The 25,000-nt window shown below is 43.8% G+C and overlaps 1 protein-coding gene across 1 annotated transcript in view; it reads right to left on the reverse strand.

Moving 5' to 3' along the window:
- Positions 1-25,000, reverse strand: part of LOC307253756 (ERC protein 2-like) — a gene marked incomplete at both ends in the record, with an annotated part of 115,245 nt that overhangs the window by 25,008 nt on the left and 65,237 nt on the right. Inside the window, 3 exons of the mRNA XM_080031917.1 lie at positions 11,482-11,646; positions 16,041-16,193; positions 20,309-20,396. Of these exons, the coding sequence (XP_079888043.1) occupies positions 11,482-11,646; positions 16,041-16,193; positions 20,309-20,396 (406 nt within the window). The remainder of the gene's footprint in view (positions 1-11,481; positions 11,647-16,040; positions 16,194-20,308; positions 20,397-25,000) is intronic.

Raw genomic sequence — 25,000 nt, forward strand, 5'->3', positions numbered from 1 at the left:
TAGTTGTATTTGGGTGTCTTTTGGGCCTTTTGTCACTAAACACCTCATAAGACAGACATCTCTTTCTGCAAAAAGTGAATGAGGACAGGGACTGAGAGATGGAACAGTGTTGCGGTGGTAGAACGAGTGTTGGCTAGGGTGTGTGTACGTGTTGAGGTATGTCTGTACCAGTTGCGTACTAATAAACCTAATGACTGCCATATGGCCTGCAAACAGATTCCTGTTTTTTTTTGTGTTCATGTCACTAAATTAGCCGGCCATATTCCAGCCCAGCACGTGTGCCACTTTACAATGCATAATGTGCTCAGTTGATAGTGATGAAGCATCTTCATGAAGTATGAGTGTGTATAAGTGCATGTATGTGGATATGTATGTATTTGTGGGTCTGTGCACTTGGTAAGAAACTATGAACAATGACACTGTCTTTGTTGCATTCTTACAACACACACACACAGACAACAATGTTTATGTGTGCAAGCATGAGTGTGTATGTGCATTTGCACAAAAAGATGCACACTAATTTGAGAGTATGTGAGGGGACTGCATACCTTGGTATGTTTGTCCTAGCTGTGTAAACCTTTTGTAGTGGCTAGTGTAGCTCTCCTGTTACACATACACATGTTCTTTATGGGCTGGCTAATGGAGCTGAGCTCTTCCTGCCTCTGTGATGTGGTTTACTGTTGTTTGATGTGCTCAGGAATCCTGCATAGGAGAGCACCCCGAGCTGATCTTATCATATAAAAGCCTTCGCAATGGAAGAGGACACTCAACTCTCTTTTTTAACTTAATAGAGATCTGTGTGCCTGTGAGGCTGTGTGTGTGTGTGTGTGTGTGTGTGTAAGTGAGCGTGTGTGCACGTGTGCAGCATTTCTCTAATTCAATCGAGTGTGTAACCCAAGGCCAAACACACACATTTGATTTCAGTAAATGCTGAACCCTGAGACCTGGGGATAGATTGGACCAGAAACATGTCATATGTGCCAGTGCATGTTGCTGTGAGTGTGTGTATACATGTTTGTGTGCACGCGTGTGAGTGTGTGTTTGTGTGTGTGTATGTGTGTGTGTGTGTGTGTGTGTGTGTGTGTGTGTGTGTGTGTGTGTGTGTGTGTGTGTGTGTGTGTGTGTGTGTGTGTGTGTGTGTGTGTGTGTGTGTGTGTGTGTGTGTGTGTGACAGAGGGAGAGGCAGAGAAAGAAACAGAAATCAGGGACATAAATAGGGATTACATTTGTTATTTCTTTTTAGATTTCACATTGAAATCATAAGATATAACAACTGTGTGTATGTTTAAGAAAATGCTCTGGAATAAGCAGGTCCATTCTGGGCATGCCATATATTGTTATTTTCTAAATAATCCAACTAAGAAAGCCCAATCAGACAAATGAGTGGAACTACACCATTAGTTAAAATGTTATGACATTTGAAATTGTTTGGGCTTTGATCCAACACACCTGTGCATTAAGATTTTGTTTTGTGCAAGAACAATCTTATATTTCTTAAATCAATTGAAATGTCAGGAATAAGTCAGCGAACCAGTGGTTGCAATACATTTGATAGGGAAGACCTGTTGCCGGACTTAACATTAGGCAAAGGTCGGTAATTGCTTTAGGCTCACAGCTACCAAGGGCCCTAAAAAATGATTCACTTTTTTCTAATTAATCTCCCCCAGCCCCACCCCATGAATCCTCCATGTAAACGGACCATAACGTACAATCTCGCCCAGAGATCATATTGTTTATGAAAATAGGATTTTACGGTGGGTGCATTTGTTAAACTGAATATGTTTTCTTCCAATTCCAGATGTCTGGACATCGTTGCAGTGTGGATACTGGGAAAGAGAGAGAGAAGAAGTTACATGAAGGCCTTTCTTAGATAAATAAGGTTTGAAAAAGCAAGAGAACAGGGGATGTGGTTGGCCCCGCGCCTGTGTTTGCCTTAGGCCCCAAAATGACTCAAATCTGCCGCTGCTGGAGACAAAGTACTAATTTGATGATAATGAGGTAATCTCTTGATTACCATAAGGGATTTACATCACTTATCCTCAATGGATATCAGAGAGAAAGAAAAAAAAAACCATCCCTGAGAGAAAATGATCTGCTGATTCCTGCATTGTGTGAAGGGTTATCCAGTTTGACTGAATTGTGATATTGAGAAGTAGTGTGGTCTTTGTTGCAGAATGCATCAATGGGTGCCACAGGTTAAGCATAAACACAGACGGAAATGAGTGGAAACACAACACCACAATCTCTGTAACAGTAACGTCAAACTCCTTCTCCCTCCAAGTGCCTCATACGTAATAATATCCGTTGTTATGAAGTTGAGGCATGTACACATATTTCAAAATTCACTGAGGTTTGGGTTACAGTAATGTCAGGGTGATGAACACACATACTGTCTTGTTCAAGCTTTCAAATATTGTATGCTACAATGGCACACTACAATGCAATGACATGACATATTTCTCTAGTTCTCTGATCTTGACTTAAATAACTCCAGACATAAACATGCATACCCTCATATCAAGACATCCATAAAGGGCCACATTCTCAATCACTCACACACAGAAACACTCACACTCACACACAGACATATACACATACACATACACATACAAACACACACACACACACACACACACACACACACACACACACACACACATACACATACACATACACATACACACACACACACACACACACACACACACACACACACACACACACACACACACACACACACACACACACACACACACACACACACACACACACACACACACACACACATTCTGTATTTCATCTATGGCCTTAGAGTCGTGCCATTGTCTTTGCTCACACTCCCTCGAGCCATTCTTGCCTCTGATGGATTCCTGTGTTGTTTGTTTAGTGGTGACCAGTCCTGTCTCTACGCAGTCTGTCCGCCCACATGAAGGCCTTTTCTGTCTTATTGATGCTAGCTTTAAAGATGAAGGACCAGGCAGATTAGACTGTGGTTGCCATCTTGAATAGATGTGACGCTTGCTCCAAATAAACTTTGGGTTTTTAGGTCTGTGTGTTTTCTTTCTCTTTCAGTCTGTTTTCAGTGTGGGTTTTTTTTTTTTTTTTTTTGCTTTGCTTTTTCTTGGACATCAACTCTGATATCGTAAAAAGGAGACCAAAGTTTTATTGCAGAGTTGTGAAAGTTAACAATGTCTGCGATGCTCGTGAATTGTAATTTCTCTCCGCAAACAAATAAGACAAATGTAGCTTTTGTTTGAAGGCGATTTGTAATCCCAGTTGTGAGCTTAACTCTAATGACCCCTGCCTTCTCTCCTGATTTTATTTTAATATTCTTCTCTTTCTCTTTCCACCCTTCTCCTTTCATTTCCTCTTCTCCCTCTCCTTTCCAGTCCTAAAGTCATGTTTCCAATATGTCTCCGTTTAGCAGGGAACCAAATGAACAAAAGCAAGGCCAACACAAGAGCAAGGAAAAATCATCACATAGCCACTGGCATCTGCTTATCTTACACTACTAATAGCTCTCATGCTCTTCACATCAGTGCTCCTATGTGCACAGACACACAGACACACACACACGCACAGATGCTCACACACACGCATGCACGCGCACACGCGCACACACACACACACACACACACACAAATTCATGTATGCACATGTTGTTCTTTGCACATAAACACATTCAATGCACCCCAGCGAGGATACACACGCTCATCCAAACTTGCTTGGGCTGTTTCCTGCCACTGCCGAGAAGTACATAATGATAATTACAGTTTAGGTCTACATCCCTGAATTAACCAAATCAGACAAACACACACACACACACACACACACACACACACACACACACACACACACACACACACACACACACACACACACACACACACACACACACACACACACACACACACACACACACACACACACACACACACACACACACACACACACACACACACACACACACACACACACACACACACACACACACACACACACACACACACACAATCCAGAAGTGCCAGGGGCTGCTGTGGTGTATGCTGACTGGTGTGCAGTGCTGGAGCAGCAGTGGTCCGTTGGACTATTGTTCTCTATTAAAACCTCCTGGGAACCCTCTCTGAATGACTGCAAGACGTGTGGGACCAATAAAACTGCAGTCAAACCAACGCAGAGTCAGAACGACTGAGCGCTTTTACTGAGGGCTTTATGTAACAATATGTTACGCTGATTGAGGGAAACTAGGTGAGAATGTGTGGAAGTAAAACTGCAGAGACAGAGAGAGAGAGAGAGAGAGAGAGCTGCCATTGTAGTTTTTTCCCAAATAAATCTTTAAATTGCCAAACAAAAGAAAAATTTATTTCTTCCAAGACACACAGACGAAGCGAAAGAAGCCACAGAGTAGAAACACAGGAGCACTGAGCTCAGGTGTGTGTGTGTGTGTGTGTGTGTGTGTGTGTGTGCCAACTAAACAGGGTTGGAGGTGTTTACAGTGTGTGAATATGTGCCAGTAAGCCCCATTTGACTCACTTGTGCGGGTAATACCAGCATTTTGTGTGCCCATAATGGTAAACCATGAGGGCACTTCACTAAGCCACTATTTTAACGGCTGTTTTACGGCGCAGCACATCCAACATCATTTCACATACAGCTGCATTTAAATGAACTCATGCCTCTTCCTTTTTCTAAAAACACTCTTACTCAGTCACACTCTCTTTTGATCTTTCAGTTAACCGTTTGTGCATCAGCTCCTCTTTTTATCGCTATTATCTATCGGTTTATCTATCCAAATACAAGTTTGGCTTTAATGGCACGACCATATCTATTCATCTACATTGGACCCCCGCCCCTTCCTTCTCCTCATTCCTTTGGTGACCCCAAGGGCAGGACAGTCGTTCAGGAGCCATTCACTGCTCACCTCTGGGTCCTGGGCTACTTCTTTATGGCTGCAGGCCCCACCTAATCAATTGGCCACTCATGCATACACTTAAATACAACGACACACACACACGCACACATACATGCAAACAAACTTCCGATCAACTAGTTTTGAGATTTATGTAACCGGATAAACTTGGGGGTGTTAGTCTCCCTGAGGCTATATAGCTTGGGCTTTCCCGGAGACTTCTACACCAGCCGAATGACACTAATTAGCTGTAAGTGTGTGTGTGTGTGTGTGTGTGTGTGTGTGTGTGCTTGCGTGCGTGTTTTTGCGACTGACACTAATTAGCAGGGCTAGTGCGCCTACTTCCTCTGGACAATTTCCTGTGATAGTAATTATTAGGTATGTGTGATAAATTCCAGGCCTTCTTCCGCCCGTCCAGTGATAAAACGAGAGAAGAAAAAAAGAGAGATGGAGAGAGAGATGGCATTTTGTACTCAAAGGAAATTTAGGAATTAAAAAACAAGAGATGACGTAAAAGTTGAAGAGGCAACGAAAGAATGATTTTACCTGCGCCAGGCAAACTGTGAGGAAGAGGAGGTATACGAAGGTGAAAATATGCAACAACTTCCCATTGCCTCACTGGTGTGGCCTCCCTGTATCTTTTCCAAGCTGTCAATCACTGCATTTCCTTTGTTTTTGCGTGTCACATTCAGCCCATGTATCTTCACTCTGTCAATCTTCATTTTAAGATATTTCTGTCTCTGGAAAGACTATTACATGTCTGTCTATCAGCCAACACACAAACACACACGCCATTCTCCATGTTTGACCGATGTCCTTTGTCACTCAAACTATCTTTCAGTTCAACATCAACTTCATACGTCAACTCTAAAGCCTTCCAGTCACTCATACATTTGCTTGAGGAGACAAAAGCCACTTCACCTGTCCACTCAAGGCTTCATAAATCCTCTCTACTATGACAGCTAGCCAGCAGCTACCACAGTGTAGGCAAACAGAGTGTGTGGTTTACAATACCTTACAAACCCATTCAATTCATATTTACTGGGTGGGCAAGCCCTTGCCAAAAAATACTATGTGGATATAGGTGCTAATAAAATATTAATAAGCAGTGATATAAAACAACCAATAATTGATGTTATAAAACAGCAAAGCCTGAGAGAAGTGAGCTCAAGACACATCCAAGAGAATGACTTGGTCTGGGGAAACTGGGTCAAAAAAGTTCAATTTAAGGCCATTAACCTCCTAGTTGCATTAGCTGGGCAGTGCAACGTCCAATTCAGAATTTCTTTTTTTTTTACCTCTAAGCTATTCCCCTCCACCATTGAAGATTATAGGAAAAAGGTAAGGGCCTGTCATTGATTTTACTGTACCAAACAGGGATTTCCATGTGATGAAGCCCTCTATTGACAAAACCTCAAAGGAGGAGGAGGAGGGTGGAGCCTGCCTGGGCCCTGACATAATAACACACCTACAGGCCTGACACACATGTGGAAGGTAAACACGCGTGTCAGAGGGCACGGGAGCACAGACAGACATGATGAATGGCCCCAGGTTCCCACGAGGCGACACACATACAAACTTGCCTCGCGGAGAGAGAGGAAGGTGATGTGTGGTCAGCCCCTCCTCATCCCCGCAACACAGAGAATCCCATTCACACACCGCGCCAACCCCTCCGTGTCTCATCATTACTTATCACAACAATGGCACTGTAATGCCCGTACTGTTCTGCATGTGGCTGTGTGAATGTGCAATCTGCTGTAAGTCCATGCATGCCTGGGGTCAGAGGGTGCCTGTGCAAGATTTTTCCAGTATTTAAAAACCATGTAAGTGAACACGCTTGGTTGAGGGGGTTTTTATTTTGGTGAAAATGTGTTTCAATGTGAGTGCACTGCACATGTTGTATATATGTGTATTAATTGTGCATGAGTTTCTGAGGGTGTGTGCATGTGTCCGGGGGCCCCTAAATGAGAGATCAGGGAACAAGGACATGACCTTGCCAGTACAGCTGGTCTCTCAGTGTGTTTAGTCACAGTAACCATGGTGATGGCGCTGTGCAGACAGGATGTCTACGTTTCTGGTTTTGAAAGTCATAATGTCGCTACTGCTCTAAACTACATCATGCCACGGATTACCATAACTAGCCAACAAATAGATACATGAACACACTTCACGAACAGAGTTCCACCATTACTCAAGTATATACACTTGATATTGTGTTTGAATGTGTTTTTGCAGAAAGGCAGAAAATGGTATGCTTGTACCCAAATAGTCCCAAACAGTCCACACATTTCAAGCAGATGTCCAGAATTTGGGCATTTTCTTCTAATTGCTGTTAAGGAAATATTTAAGACAAGGGCCTAAGAACATTGTTTATTTGATAAGAGCTCACATGTTGCACTTTTGTCCAAGCTGATCTTTTAAGTTTTCTTGGTTAAAGTATTAAAGTATAACATGACAAATCTATTTCTATTCCATTAGTGTACGTCTTTCTCTTTTCTCCAAGTCAGCCCAGCATGAACATCCTTCGGCCAATACACACATTTTATGTTTCATTTCTTGCCCTTTCATTGAGGCTTTCCTATCAAATGATCAGGTGGATGGCAATATGTTCTGTATTGTACTGATGTGGCGCACATGTTTGCTGATACACGATATGTTGCGTTTAGTTGTCCTTTCCTCACCCATTCCTGTCCCTCTCTCTCCAGTCCTCCTCGGCTAACCACAGTCTGCTCCCTCCCGCCCGTCGCAGCTTCGGCTCGATGGTTTCCCCCGTTCTTTTCTTCCACCACTTCCTCCATCATTCTCCTCCTCCCTTCCTCCATCCATCCATCATCCCATCTATCCATCACTCCCTCACTCTATCATCCCTCTTTTCCCATCATTTACCATTTCCTCCCTAACTCTCTGCTACAAGTCCCGCTAATGTTTGTATGATTTTTCCCCTCCATCTCTCAAATTGTCAACTCTCCACTTCTCCACCTCTAAAAAGTTCCACTCTGTCAACTCTGCATATCTCGTATGCTCCATGCCTCAAGGCGGCCGCTACCTTTCTTTAGCTCTATCCTCATTTTCCATCACTAAAATGTAAACAGAGATCGTATCAGCTGCATTCCCAGTGTCTACAGGAGGATCAAGTTCAGTAAGCCACTGCAATGTTGTGGCATGTAGTATTATCCCATTCAGACTATGGAAACATCTCAATGACTAGCTATTCAAAATGTCCAAACACATACTTTCTCTATTGTGCACCTACACCCCATGACCCTAGACTCATTTAATGACTAGCTCCTCTGGAGGCCATCTGTATGTGTGTGTCTGTTTGTGTGTGTTTGTGTGTGTGTGTGTGTGTGTGTGTGTGTGTGTGTGTGTGTGTGTGTGTGTGTGTGCGTGTGTGTGTATGTGTGTGTGTGTGTGTGTGTGTGTGTGTGTGTGTGTGTGTGTGTGTGTGTGTGTGTGTGTGTGTGTGTGTGTGTGTGTGTGTGTGTGTGTGTGTGTGTGTGTGTGTGTGTGTGTGTGTGTGTGTGTGTGTGCGTGTGTGTGTACAGTATGGTGGTAACTCAATCTGGTGTGGGGTGATAGAACAGACCCACACCGCTCCTTATACTTCAACCATTCAGCTCTATATCTGAAAAAAGGCAAATATGAAAATGCACTCTCTCTTGCTTGCTCGGTCTCCCTCCCTCCCTCTCTCGTTCACCACACACACACACACACACACACAAGCTAGGAAACCCAGCTTGCATAGAGAGGATATTGAAAATGATTTTTCCCCCTCTTGTCTCTTTCATTAACAGTGTTGAAAAGCCAAGAGTCTGCTCTCTCTCTCCCTCTCTGGCTTACACACACATACACACACACACACACACACACACACACACACACACACACACACACACACACACACACACACACACACACACACACACACACACACACACACACACACACACACACACACACACACACACACACACACACACACACACACACACACACAAAAACACACACTGAGCGCTCCCCAGTTCACTGGGGTACGTGCCTCACATGGTTTGCTTCAGCTGGTCTTCTTGACAAATGCCACAGTACAGCGGAGAGAAGGAGAAACTTGGCATGCAATCAAACTTCTCTCATGATTTCTAAGATTTGAAATATTTCAGTTTGTGTAGCCCCTCCATTCCACCCTACCCTCCCTCTCGTTCCCTCTTTATGTCTCTTTTTTTCTTGCTTTCACTCGAACTCCCTCTCTCTCCTTTTCTTTCGCTTGTTACCTCTCTCTTTGCCTCTCTCTCTCTCCCTCTCTTTCTCACTCCCTTATCTGTCCTGTTTAGTTTTCCCTGTGCTAACTTGGACCAGAGCTGTGCTGTGGGAATATAGCCCCCTTTTAAAGCAAGAAAGCCAAAGTGCGTTTACGTCTGCAGACGTGAGTGATTATATGCGAGTTCCACCGAGCTTGTGTGTGTGCATTCTGTGTGTGTGCATTCTGCGTGTGTGTGTCTTTGTGGCTTGTTCAGATGCAAGTCAGTCTCACGAAGCTTCACACCCCCCCCCTTCAATTCAACAGTCCTTTAATCCTCATCATCAGTGACCCCAAACCCCTACCTACGACCTCTCCATACACACAGACCCGCACACAATCCTATGCACAGGAGACCACACACAAGCTGGTGCCCTCTGTGCCCCCTTCCATTAGCTCTTACCAGTGCAGACTTGCATTCAGTCAAAGTCTCGGAAAACACAATCGCAAAAGGATCCAATAAACTTTGTTGCTGTTTATGTCAACCAACCATCACACTAATCTTCTTTTTCAGGCATCTTTCTTATGGTAATATGATAACAATTCAAGCCTACTGCCAGTAAAGTACAAAAGTATCATTCACATGCCAGGTCCATGAGCATTTTCCTAATTTCACATACATACCTAGAAGCACAGATTGTGTCCGTATCATATGTAACACATTTTCTCTGCTAAACATCCCTGGTAATGTTTGGATGGTGGAAATTGGAAGAGATGAGAAGACTGTTTGTATCATAAATGTGTGTGTGTGTGTGTGTGTGTCTGTCTGTGAGTGTGTGTGTGTGTGTGTGTGTGTGTGTGTGTGTGTGTGTGTGTGTGTGTGTGTGTGCGTGCGTGCGTGAGTGAGTGAGTATGTGTGTGTTTTTTTTTATACATACTGCATGTGCCACCCTTCCCTGTTGTACTGCACATTTGAGTGGCTGACATTGAAGGCATTTATCTGTGTCACATGACAACCAGCTATGTGGCTCCATGTTCGCTCAATCAAAGCGCTCAAAGCAAACGCACATGTAGCCGCTCCACCGACAGATCACTGAACTCACTCACACTTTCATACATACCCACACTGACACACACTCGCACATGGAAGCAGCCAGGTCTGCACCCTTTTTTTCAGAAGTACTCCTTTTCAAACTCTCTCAGTGTGCCAGACACACACACACACACACACACACACACACACACACACACACACACACACACACACACACACACACACACACACACAGAGCTACAATGAAAAAATAAAACATCTGCACCTGTGTTTTTTCTGACCTGCTGTATTAGGCTGCACCACCTGTCCTCAATAAATGTAACATTTCACAAGGCAGCCATGGACAACAGCTGAGCCTGCTCCAGAATTCACCTCTGCATTGATGTCTATATACAACTCATGCCACGGATGAACGTGAGCAGGTGAGTGGATCAACCTCATGCAGTATTAGACACAGATTTCTGCTGCAGTTTCTTTACAGGGTTAAAGAATACCATATACTTTAATGGTCTTGGTGTGCAGTCACTACCGCAAAAAACATGTGCGGTTTATTTTCCCCTGACTGTTTGTCTTGCTGCAGTTACTAGCAACTCTTGCTCTGCATAACACATGAGGCCTCTTTGCTACTCTTAACGCAAATGCACTTACATTAATTCATGTTGCTTTGATGGCTCTTTTGAAGTCTTTTACTGATTCGAGAAATGCATAGCCATTAATGTGCAGGATAGAGCATATGGTTACAGAGTACTGGAGTGGATTGTTATTCTGTGTGGCCTGCAATGACTTGGAAAGAGTTATTGTAGATTTATGGAAAGGAGGCAAAATAGAGAAGCGTTGTCGATTCAGGTAGATAGATAGAAGAAGGTGCAGATGAACCCTGCGTTCCAAATCGCATACTCTTTCTTTTTCCATTCTACATACTACATCTGACCATAAAAACAAATGTAGTTATCATGCAGTAGGCACACAATCTTGCCTCTTGCTTTTATATACGTCGTAACCCGGTTGTTTTCATATGGAAGCTCCGTCCATGTGACGTCACTCCCGGTGCACACTGGATTGTGGGTCAGAATTGCCCAAATAGAATGCTGATTTTAACACTAAAAATCTTGGACGGGTGTGGTAGGTATCCAGGTATTTTAAAGCATACAAAATCTGACCACAAGGATTGGGACATCCCAAAAAAAAAAAAAATCCTACCATACTAAATACAGCAGACAGTATGGGTTTTGGAACGCAGTCATAAGTGCTGTGTATAAGAAGGCATGTGGCTGAGTTTGACACTAACTTCATCTCCAGAATCTCCTCCAGCTGTTTGCGCCTGTCCTGCCGAAGACTATTGAGGTGTCCGTCCCTCTCGTGCAGGGACTGCTGTGTGGAGGACAGGTTTAGCTTGGTGGCGTCCAGCTCTTGTCGTGTGTTCTCCAAAGCCCCCATCAGCTCCTCCAACTGTTCAAGAAGGAGAGACGCATACAAAACAGGCTAAAAAAAAACATGCCAAAACATACCGAGGTGCAACTCATGGTACTCTGTTCTCTACTCAAAAGTAAGAATGTTCATTGAATCATGTCAACATGTTATCGAAAGTTAAAGTTCAACAAACAAGATGTTCTGGATACTTATGCATGCACAGTCACACACACATACATATGGATATGGTAAAGCAATCATCACTTTTTTGAATGCACGTTTGTGTGTAATTTCAAAGGTTGTGTGTGTGTGTGTGTGTGTGTGTGTGTGTGTGTGTGTGTGTGTGTGTGTGTGTGTGTGTGTGTGCGTGTGTGTGTGTGTTCGTGAATGTTAGAATGAAGTGAACTGACTGAGCCTAAACATGAAAACAAAGGGGTCAGTTGACATCTAGGAGCAGGGGAAAATTACAGAGGTTCAAGGGGTTACTTTAATGACATGGCCGCTGACCCTTGTGCTGGAAAAGAAGGTTTCCCTCTCCTCTCCTCTCCTCTCCTCTCCCCACCTTTCTCCACTTATTCTATCTGGCTCTCAAGTGTGGCTCTACTTTAGAACAGGTGAGAATAGCGCTCAACCCCTTCAACTACCTCTCCTCCCTCTCTGCACGCACACGCGCACACACACGCGCACACACACACACACACACACACACACACACACACACACACACACACACACACACACACACACACACACACACACACACACACACACACACACACACACACACACACACACACACACACACACACACACACACACACACACACACACACACACACACACAGACATGCCCTCCAGCCATGCAGGGCCCTTGTGTGTCCAACTTGAGTGTCTGACAGACAGGATGTGACCTCAGGGGCGTCATTATCCTACGACAGGAAGCATCTAATTGTCTAACAGCAAAGGACTACTTTACAATAGGATGCAGCACCAGGCAGACTCGTATAGATGAAGGTGAGACGCCGCGAAAAAAAGTTGATTAAAATGTATCTTTTGTGCCATTCTAATGATTTGCAGATTTGAGATTTGAGATATAAGATACTCAAACAATACACACGCTGGAGTGTTGGATCTCGAATGAACAGAGGAGGAAGAAAGTCAAGGAGAGGCGAAAAAAACGAAAAGAAAATAGAGAGAAGTAGCATTAGGGAAAAGCACTCCATGGGGTAGGACATGTGAAAAAGGAATGGGCCTCTTTTATGAAGGGGCCAAATCGTTCACACATTTTCAGGACACTCTCCATCTCCGCACGGGTTTTCTAGGTGTGTTGCACAGATGTCAGATAACGTGCTCGCTCGCTGTTCATCACATATGGAGTGAGAGGAAAAACAGGGTATGGTGCATAGTGGGGGAATGGAGAAATTCTAAATGATGGTAAAAGTGACACCTTTCAGTCACAACTTCCCAGGACTGTTACAAAAAAGCATTGTATTCAATACAACACAGACCATATTCCTAGCAAAAATGACTGATCTCAGTATAGTATTCAACGGTTTATATACTCAATGCTAACACAAGACATCTAACTGTCCAAAACCTCATCATGCTCAGTGTCTGATGCTTTCTTTCAGGCTTAAAAACATCCAAATCCATTCTTTTCAACTTAAAAGCCAAGGGTCACACACACGCACACACACACACACACACACACACACACACACACACACACACACACACACACACACACACACACACACACACACACACACACACACACACACACACACACACACACACACACACACACACACACACACACACACACACATCAATCAACATCTATCAACCCTCATATGCCAAACCACCTAACCCCCAGTCTCCCATTAGTCCACCACCCAGACTAGCCCTCACTTCACAATCACATCATTAATAAGGAATACAATGCATTTTAGTGAAATTAGGGACCTAATCAGCTTAGAGGTGAGCCTGTGCGTGCTAATTTAGCTCAACTTCAAGGCAAAGCCCCCCCAGCCGGGCTAAGGCTCACTAAGACATGGCCCAAAGCCCCTGTAGTTGCTAAGCTGATTGGGGGGCTCAGAGGTAAGGGCCAAATCCGCCTTGTCCATTTGCGTTTCGGTGTTGCTGGTTCAAAGGCCTAGTTCAAACAACCACAGAGCGGGAGTGAGAGAGAGAGACGGGCACAGAGACACAGAGAAAGTGTGGCGCTAACCGGGCCAGACAACTTAAGAAGGCAAGGGACGAGGGATGGGCAGCGGAACTGACTGGCAAGGGGGTTAAGACCAGAGACAAGAGAGTAGCGAGAGACGGAGCGAGAGAGAGACTTAAGAGAGCGGTGTGAGGGGTGTGAAAAAAAGTGACCCAGGGCATTACCCATGCTCCATTTCAGCAGGTCAGGCCCATGGAGGACTTTCAGCGCATTACACATCATGAGACTGATTACTCTGGGACGCAGGGGAGAAGAAAGAAGAAAAAAAAAAGTCGAGTGAGGGGTGGGAGAGAATGTGAGTCTGGCAGGGAGCTCTGAAACCGTGCCAGGGTCAGGTGATGTTTCAGAAAGAAGCTGTCCCTCTCTCTATTCCCCCAAGACCCCTCCCCCTCCCCCTCACACACACACACACACACACACACTATTTATCTCCAGCGTCTGAGGCCAGAATGGCAGTTAACCGATGACTGCCCAAACTGCATGTTAATGGCATGTTGACTTGCTGCCTCCTTACGTGGTGACGTCATGCCGGCTCACAAAGTTCAATGTGTTGACAGCACCGAGCAGCCTGCACCATTGACTGAGGGGCTTTAAGTGCCAGGCAAAATGGGTATCTTTCCTTGCGTCGACATCGCAACTGCAACTGGATCAATATGTGTCAAATGCAGTCGACAGTCAGACTGTGTGCTTGTGGTCATAAGCCTATCTAGGTTTAGGGTCTGGATTGACTTGAAAAGCCAGCTAGATGAGTTCATTTGGTTCTTAGGGTCAACAAGTGTTAACGTGTCACAGGATAGGAAAGGGTTTCCCTTCTTTTGGCTACACGCGGGTAAACTTAGGTCAAAGCTGAATCATCCACTTCTATGCGTGCGACGAAGTCCCGCAGACACAAATATAACTTTCCTTTCGGACTTCTCAGTGAATCAGAATATTGTTTGACAAACATAGTATCCATGCTGACCACAAGTCAAGCGTGTAAAGTACAGAAAAATAGGAAAAAAAACAAGCCACAGTTAGCATTGGCTCTGACTGAATTGTCTAAACTAAGATTGACCCTTTCTTACTTTTCCGTTCTGTCCACCAATCTCTTCACTTCATCTTTTAAGTCCCCCTTCATCAGCTTCTGTCTCTAAAATGTGTGTGTGTGTGTGTGTGTGTGTGTGTGTGTGTGTGTGTGTGTGTGTGTGTGTGTGTGTATGTGTGTGTGTGTGTGTGTTTGTGTGTGTGTGTGTGCGGGTGTGTGTGTGTGTGTGTTTGTGTGTGTGTGTGTGTGTGTGTGTGTGTGTTGGAGAATGTGTGCGTTTGAGGAAATACAGCCGCCACCATTCTGCCTTAAAATGTTAATTCTTGTTTTAACCGCAGATTGCTCTCGTATTGCTTGTGGCACTCATCAGTAATGCAAGGTCATTCTCATTCAAATGCACGCTCACACCAGGAGGAAACACACTCCCTTGCCCTGTTTCTCTTTCCCACCACAGACACACCTACGCTCACACACACACACACACACACACACACAATTGCATACACATGCATGTTTTTGGGCCCACTTAAAGATGTAGACAGAGCAGCTGGCAGTCAGACAGATAGATAGCAGGACATGCAGAGTAAAAGGGCGGCCTGTACTCCATCAAGACTAGAAGTCTACAGGTTTTCTAATGAATTCTGATTGCATGCACACAAACTCACAATACGTTAAACATATGCTTTTTCGAGCAGACTTAATGAGAGACAGAAAATGAAAGTATAGTAGGACGCTGGAAGTTTTCTGTTCCAGTTTTGAATTTCAGTGTAGAGGGAGAAAATAAGCAGCAGCTTGTCCAGAGAACACAAACTGAATTTAGAAAAAAGAGAGAGAGAGAAAGCAACGACAGAAGGCAAAAAGACAACTACCATTTTTTGTCATAATTCTATTTGTTGGAGCTACATAATGAAGTAATTAAGGATTTATTGACTTCAGTCTGCCTGCAGTAACACTCAAACCCACATGGGGGAGCAGTTAAGTTCTCAGTGGTCCTCCATGGTCCAAGGTGAGCTGATACCTGCACTCCTGTCTGTGTGTGTGTGTGTGTGTGTGTGTGTGTGTGTGTGTGTGTGTGTGTGTGTGTGTGTGTGTGGTGTGTGTGTGTGTGTGTGTGTGTGTGTGTGTGTGTGAAGTGTATGCTGTTTTCCAATCTCTCATCAGTGTATGAAAGGTCAGGTAAACCTCTCTTTGGGCCTGAACCCGGGCGGTCTCCTCTTGCGCCCATAGAGTCTCTCTATGTGCCGAGGTGTTCATGCTCTCCCTCAATGCCCTCTCCAACTCCCCGATCCGTTCGGCCGTGTCTCGCATTGCATCCTGGGAAGTTAAAGGTGGTAGCTGTGGGTGGAGAGGAGTTTAGAGGAGGAGGGCCGAGGGGGAAGGTTTGAAACAAAGAGTAGCAGAAGCAAGGGGGCGGGGGGGGGGGGGGTGTTTTCTTTGAGTATACAGTGTTCATCAAAACTTCTTCATCAAATGTTTTTCACGGGAAAGATACTTTAAAGAAGTTGAGAAAAGGCGTATTATTAGTCTCATTGCTATGTTGTCCTTGTAAAACAAAGGAAAGTCTTGAGTAAGTCAAAAGGCTGTGGCGAGAGAAGAACAACTTCTCTTTGAAAAAAAAGAGACACAGCCAAGACAGAAGTGAGTGATAAGTGATGGAGAGAACCAGTGTGTAAGTGCTATGACCTCTGCCGACATCCGTATGAGTGTGCGCATGTGTGAGTGTGGGTGTGTGGGGTTTAGACTGCGCGTACACATGCACAGTTTGTGTGTGGCCTCTCCGACACCCATGGTGAGTGGGGGAAAGGGATCCCTCTCCACACTGGGTGATGGAACTGTGAAAGAAAACACTGGACAAAAATAATAAACCTCCGATTCTCTCTCTCTCATTTTTTTATGCTTTCTCTGCTACTCCTCAAAACGTTGACTCGCCTTTCGAGTTCACACGTTCACACTTTTTTTTGGGGATCAGTGCGGAAGCCCCCTGGAGTCTAATGGACAATGGGACACTTTCACACTGAACCGAAGGCTCAGTTACACTTTCTGCTAAAACACAAGCAAGGGAAACAATTGGATACTCAAAATCAACACGAGCCAAAAACAATGGATCAGATGTCGAAGGCAATAAAAATAGAAGTCAAATTCTGATAAGAACCATTGATAATAAAACTACATGCAAACACTTGCATAGCCACAGTTTGTGCAACAACAGTACTGAGACTGGGCACTTATTAACAGTGGCTGCATTGCATGCAAGTTAGTGCAGCTAACTGCTATCAGCACAACATAGATTCACACCTGATTAGACAAACACAAGCGTCAAGCTAATTATTTTGGCACAGTGCAAGCAACATGTTTTTAAGAAGTTGTAAAGGAGCAACAGACTTGGAGCAACAATGATAGGAATGAAGGAAACTCTCCAAATGGAAAAAAAGCAAAACTGGTAAAAAAGAACATTGTGGACTCCACTTTGAAGTCTTTCACTGAGCCCTGCTTTGAGCTCTCATGCTGACATTGCATCTCAGAAATGGTTGTTTGTAAAAGAGAGTCACTGAATTCAGAATGCTTGGAAACAACTGCACACTTTGCATGTAGAGTATATAGCAGATACATGGAGCTCAATGTGAGTATGCGTGTTAGATAGTTCCCGAGTAGACACTTTTCTTTTTTTGGGTGTATGGCATATAAAGGAGCTCCAGGCTAAACAGCGCTGTGGCTCACACATGGCAAATCAATCGTGAAAGGGGGAAAAAAAGATATGCTAAATGCATGGGAAACTGCAAAGAAACACGCAATATGCATATGGATGGCATATTCGGCTGTCCCTGAGACATATTAAAGAGTCTGTTTTTGACCTGTATCATACAACAAGGTCAATGAGGTGGCAAGTGGCATGAAGCCATCTCTCAATTTGCATCTTTAAATTCAATTGCAAGGTAACCGGTGCTCCTTCATGAAAAAGACTATTTAGGACCGGAATTGGGCTGATTTTGCTGGCTAATTCACTGACCTAAAACAAGGCGCAATGGGATTATCCTTGAACTCAATTGAAAATAGGGCCAAAGCCAGCCAAAATCACAAGCGGATACTTGTGGCTCGTCACGTCAGCACGGCACAGCTGGATGCGAGCGACAAACACCCGCACACACTGGTACAGAGGCAGGCAGTGTGCGTCAACAGTCTGAAGCTGTAATTGGATTTGACAGACGGGCAGTAATTCGATGCACCAGAATCAACAAGTACTGGTCTGACCCCGCCCCAACAGACAGAGACGCACACTTGCACGCCACACACACAATCGTACAACGCACCCCACTGAGATGGGGCTGCCACCGACTGGACCTCTCAGTGAAATCTGACCAGAAAGGCTGTGTCTGGTTGCATGCGTGTGTGTGTGTGTGTGTGTGTGTGTGTGTGTGTGTGTGTGTGTGTGTGTGTGTGTGTGTGTGTGTGTGTGTGTGTGTGTGTGTGTGTGTGTGTGTGTGCGTGTGTGTGTGTGTATATATGTGCTCACAGTTTCAGTACATGTGTATGTCTGTGTCAGAACTGTGTGTGTGTGTGTGTGTGTGTGTTTGTGTGTGTGTGTGTGTGTGTGTGTGTGTGTGTGTGTGTGTGTGTGTGTGTGTGTGTGTGTGTTATGTGAGTTGTAATAGTAACAAGATAGTATTGCTGGCTTTCAAGATTTTAAAGAAAAAGGGAAAAAAGGGCAACGGGGAGATAGATAGATACAGAGAGTATAGGGAGAAATGGAAAGATAATTGCCTCTGCAGCACCAATCATCACCTCATGCCCTTGGGAAGGATCATTATGGAGTCTGGCCCTTTTCTGGTTTGATGGAGGGATTATAATCACTAAAATAAACGAGGAGAGAGTGAGAGAATGCACATTTCCAGCAGCTGCGCGTACCTATGATCCTTAACTTCTCTCGCACACACACACACACACACACACACACACACACACAAACCACTTACCCACATAGCCCCATCCAGGCAGACATAAGCATCTGTCTCTGTCGAACCAAAGTGTGTGTGCAGCACCAACCTCTATGTGCACTATTTCACGATTTAAAAAGAAAAAATGTTAAGTATGTGTGCATAGCCCCGAAGTCTCATATACAATTCCATTCAAGTGTACCTAATGTGGGGAACACGCCAAGAGCGAATATGAAAAAAAAATCCTGTAATGTGTCTAACTTCTTTTAACTGTCCCCAGATTAAAGGAGCATACTGTTAAAAACGTATTTCCATGCATAGTAAGACATGCTGTACTCTTCTTTTTTCATGGTGTCGCCGAAGCCTTCTCCGTTACAGATAAAAGATTAAGAAAAAAAAGGGCCTCTGAAGCCTTGTGAAGTGAACATTTCCGACGTGTGTTTTCTCTGTGTTTGTGAAGTGCAGCGTGGCGGCGCGATGGAGACGATGGAGCGGAGAGAGATGCTATCGTGTGTGCGTCCCACATAAACTCTCCTGGATGGATTTGGGGGGAAGAGGGAGCAAATGAAGGAAGGCCACTGTTTGTTTGTGTTTACCCTTCGGAGCGTGCTGTGTTCCCGATGGACCCCGCAGATAAACGGGAGAGAGAGAGAGATAGAGAGAGCATGGAGACGAGAGAGAGAGAGAGAGCAGGGAGACGAGAGAGAGAAATGGCGTCCACAAACGCAACCCGAATCGCCGACGCTGAGCAAACACAACACATACAGACTGCATACTGTGCTAGTGACAAATCAACGTTATAGATCATGAGCGGGATTATGTGGTGGTGGTCGGCCCAACCCGTAAGTGGTCCGGCTACTTGTACTGTATATATGCCCATCGTATATGCATTACTGCTCTATACTCTCAATCAGGCTGCATATTATATGATGCTACTACAGCAGATGCACTTGCACGGTGAGACAGACCTCTCTGGATCTCTTTTTTTCCCTCTGAATATCCCAAGGTCAAATGTTTAGTCTCAATCGTTGTCTTGTCCAATATCTACATTTACATTGTACACGTCAATATATGATAATACATTGGACTTTGTATCAATTATGGCATGTCAAACATCTTTACTTCTCCCAACAGAACCATAATGCTACCATAATGCAGGCGTATGGAGCTGATTTCGGCTGTACTAAATGCCTGTCTATTCTGCTTAAGATTGACATTGAGATGCACCGAGGGACGGAGGGCAAGAGGCACGAAAGACTGGAACAGGCGTCTCTCTGCACAGACAAGCGGGAGAGGAAGAGAAAAAGGGGGACAAGATAATACTGGCTGGGAGAATGGCTTGCAAAAAGATGAGAGGAGAAATAGAGTATGAGCCAGTCTGCCCACTGTAGGATCAAGAGGTGATGATGCGCTTAAGTAAAGGCAGAGGAACAGATGCATGTACACACACACACACACACACACACACACACACACACACACACACACACACACACACACACACACACATATCCAAACCTGCGATAAAGAGTGTGGATGTGGATGTGGATCTTTCCTCATCTCACCCGGCACCATCTGCTTCTGGATGTTAGGAGACTTGATTTGCCTGAAGATAGAGAAAGATGGATCAATAAATACAATAAATGTAAATCAATCATTAAAGCCATGACAAACACATATTTGACATGATATGGCCATGGTGTATGTAAGAATCCATGCACACATCCTGTGCTTAATATACAACGGCCCAAGTTTACTTAAAAAACTGTTTTTCTGAATGTGTGCTGCTATTGTTGGAGAACGTTAATTATCCAAACTATAAAAATACAGTTGTACATGTATTGTTTTTTTCACATACATTTTTTTGTTTCTTTATTCTGATTAGAGTTAAACGAGGCCAGTGTATTGCATCATTCACGTAAAGAGTGTGTATACAGTAAAGCAGAGGAGTGCTGAGCGTACGTCTGCTCTCAGTAACATGGCAGACTGGGACAAGACAAGACTTGACAGATGGAGGTGAGACGCTGCAGTGTAAATCTGTCAACAACCAAACACACAAACACATGCAGACAGGAGATGCAAACACACAAACACACATTCTCACACAAAAGGGCGTGTGTTCTGTAAAAAGACACTGCCAGAGACACACACTCACACTGGATAATAAATCTGCTGTCAGTGTTGTGAGTAGCTGAGGTGCTGATTACAGAGCTAGACCGTGTATTAACCAACCAGGATGGCTGTGTGTTTACCTCCGCACTAAGACCTGCTTCTTGTCATTTACCGAACTTACTTAGCCACAGAACTATGGCACACACACACACACACGTCCACACACACACATATTACATACACACACACACACACACACACATACAGACACACACAACTATACATATATATATATACTATATGGTATGCATGCACAGCTGCCCTTATACACAATCTATATCTTCCCAAAAACACTCTGAACATAGAATCACAACACATTCTTTGAGCTCCCAGTTAGCCCTTCACACTAGCATAGAAAGTGCGAGAAATCTGACAGTGACAAATTAGCGCTTAAGACAACCCTCCGACACTGTAAACAAGCTGTGACCAAGCAGCTGCTAAAATGCGCCACATTATTATTCCATATCCACACAGAGTGTGTTTACTCTGGGCAAAACCTACAAGCTGCCCCCACATATGGGCAAATATTTGCTGTCACAGCTCTTAGAATAGTGTGTGTGTGTGTGTGTGTGTGTGTGTGTGTGTGTGTGTGTGTGTGTGTGTGTGTGTGTGTGTGTGTGTGTGTGTGTGTGTGTGTGTGTGTGTGTGTGTGTGTGTGTGTGTGTTTGTGTGTGTGTGTGTGTGTATGCGTTTGTGTGTGCGTGCATGTGTGTCATCTTTCATGAGTGATGTTTTTGGAGTGCAATTATTGTGAAATAATAAACCTAACAAGACGATAAAAAGTGAAATAGTGCCTTTGAAAATCTTTGAGGAAATGTACATATTTATAATAATGTATAATAAGAGAGAGCATTATGCAGGATGGAAGTTCTTTTTTCCAGTATTTTTTATTTGCACAAAAACAGCCACACACAGTGTTAATCAGTTTATCAGGCCTGTCGTTTGATGTCTCTTACTTATTTTAGTGTTTCCTTTTTTTAACACTTTTTTTAAGAGCGGGTTATGAAAAGTGTGGCGTAAAATAAAGTTAATAATTAAATTCTGTTACCATTATGAATGATGTGCACACACAGAATGTCCATGTGCACGCATATTTACACAGCGAGGAGGAGAAGAAGAATCTGTTTATACTATGTTCTTTTGATGTCTCTGTGTGTGTTTTTATAAGCTCAGAGGCATGTCCATGGAGGACAATCTTGCCATGAGGGCATATCAGCTATCACACACAGCCTCTGCTGGCACAGGTGTATAAACCAGCAGGCACGCTGGTCCCTTCTGATAGCTGATACACCCCCATCACAACCATCGGTGCAAAATGAAGTAAGTGTTTTAGACCAATGTGAAGGCAAATGAGGGCACGCAGAGTGTGAAAACGCAGCAGACGGGACCGGGCTGCATGGGAACGGAAAATATGAAGGGGAACTGTGATTTGTTGAATGCCGAAATGAGTAAATTCATTTGGGGAAAATAGTATTTTATTGCCGTGACATTTCTTAGAAAGATTAAGTGAGAGAGAGAGTGAGCGCGCACTGTGCATGAGTCCAACCATTTCCTAAACTGAGCGTAATAAGTCATTTTTCACATTTCCTCTTTCACCTGGAGCAGTCCACACATCCGCCTTCCAAAATAAGCAGCTCGGCTTTTTTTGGCTGTCAAGGCACAGCTCGTTTGTTTTTATTTAAACTTTGTATATCTCTCTTCATACATGTCTCTATCATTCTTTCTTTTTCTCTTACACTCATTATTCCCTAAGATCCCTTTTACATTATTTTCCTCTTCTTGTTTTTTTCTCTCGTTTTCAGACTCTTAGAACCCATAAAGAAGGGCATTAAAAAAAGGAAATGAATGACCTCCCTCAAGGATTACTGCTGGCGTGCCCTTCAGCAAGGCACAGAGAGTGAGTGAATGGCTCACGTAGAGCCGCTGAGTGGCCAACAGCAGGAAGCTGCGGTCACACTGGGCCACTCCCAGCTCTGAATGTGGGAAACGGTGAATATTAAGTAGGGTGTAGCTAGTAAAAAGAGTATGAGTTCTCAGTTAGACTTTTCCTGGGTAAATAAATGTTGAAAGGGGCAATCACCTCAAACCAAATACACATTTTTTTTATCTCCCCTTCATAATTCTTAATTCTTATTTTTTTTCTTAGTCTTATCCTCTTCTATTTTAATGAACGCAATCCTCTGATTCCAAGCAGGCTGCTGCTGGGTTACACAATATAAAGGAATAAGAGGCCGATGTGATCTGAATGAAGTGCATTTTTCACATCATCTAGCACAAATAGAGGTGGTGTACCGGAAAAGGAGAAGTAATTGACTATGTAAGTGTAGTGTGAAGCAGTTGGGGGTTTTATCTGTGACTCTTGACTTGATGCAGTGCTGAGAGATCCAAACAGAACGAGTCTGTTTATTACTGATATATGCTTCATCGTCCTCAGACATGTCTTTTCGCAATACAAATACCGTATTCCTGTCGGTTGCCTTCATATACTGTTTGTGTGGGACAGGGTGAAACAGAAAAGAGGTTGAAAAAGGAAAAAGCTGTTAGTCTGATTGTGTGTCCACATGCTTAACTGTGAGAAAATGTAACGTGATCCATCGTATGACGCTCATTGTCTATGTATCTGATATTTGTGTTATGAAACCCCCTCTTTTCCGGAGCAGGTGCAGCTTGTCTATGTTTCTACAGTTAAAGCAGGAAGTTGATGGGTCATTGGCAAAGCTAAAATGGCCATTACAAATTGTATGAACACCTGCAAATACACACTGTTTACAAACATTTTAATGTAGAAAAATTATAAACAGAGACTTTGGATGTATTGGCGTGCATGCATACAATGTGTGTGTGTGTGTGTGTGTGTCAAAAGAATGTGTCTCTCGTCATCTGGAGTTTGATTATGGTCAGATGAATTAAAAAAAGGATATGTTTGTGTTGTATACACATGCAAACACATGCATTTCCTTTTCCTGAAACGCTCCCTAACACACCAGAGGGCTTACCATGTCAATAGCTGTAAAGTGGTGGGACTGGGGGGGCTAATTTATTTATTCCAAGTTTAGTTCCCGCGAACATTGACATTACAGGACCAACATTAAGAAAAATACCATACAAAATGATTACAATAGTTAACAGTATATGGCCATAAAAGAAGGGGTGAAGGAATAAGATAAATATATAGAATTCATTTTCATGTTAAAACAATTTCTGTCCCACTTATATCTCAAATTTCCAAAAATTGCATATCCTGGAAAGCAACAGCCTCTTAAGTATGTGTATTACTCCCAATGTTCAAGGTTAAGTAAAACTGTTTTCGAAATTGGCCATTCCCTGGATCTGTTTCCTTGTACTTTTAAGACTTGCAATACCATGTTACCAAGTCCATACAAAAGGTCGAAACATGATGCAGGGCATACACTCAAAATGCTACTGAAGTGAATGCATAGGGGAAAAGATTAGAATGCTTCACTCCCGGTATGTCATGCTATGGCATGTATTCATCTTGCCCTTACAGTCCACCATATCTGCTTGCAAGAGAGATCAGTAACCCTGAAATTTCACAGCTCTACTTAACAAATCCAACAATAAGCATTAGTGTTAACAGCCGATACAGATGCAATGCCTGTTCAGTATCCCTGCTCACTTAGGCAGATTAGCTTGGAACAACACCTACACACAGAACGATAAATAAAACACCGACAATAAATTAACTAATGTTATCACTGAGGGGTTGCAGATCACCAGACCGATCTAAGCTATGTAACGGCCCTCCAGCTGTCTCCCCCCCTGTGCTGGACGGTATTTATTACAGTGACCTGTTGCCTACATTTATCTTTGACTCTCTCTGCTGTGTTGCCAACTGAATGAGAAAGTGTCTATTTCCTCATCTGTTCTTCCCCCTCTTCTCCATCCATCCAGATACAGTGGTTCATAGGCCACCTGAGCCAACTCCAACAGAAACAGAAACTCTGATTAAAAAGACATTCATCCTCTGCCCAGAAGCATCTCGCACACAGTCTCACACAGAAGTCCAATCAGCACACA

This window comes from Ammodytes marinus (assembly GCF_949987685.1).
Source record: "Ammodytes marinus genome assembly, chromosome: 7".
Taxonomy (NCBI): domain Eukaryota; kingdom Metazoa; phylum Chordata; class Actinopteri; order Uranoscopiformes; family Ammodytidae; genus Ammodytes; species Ammodytes marinus.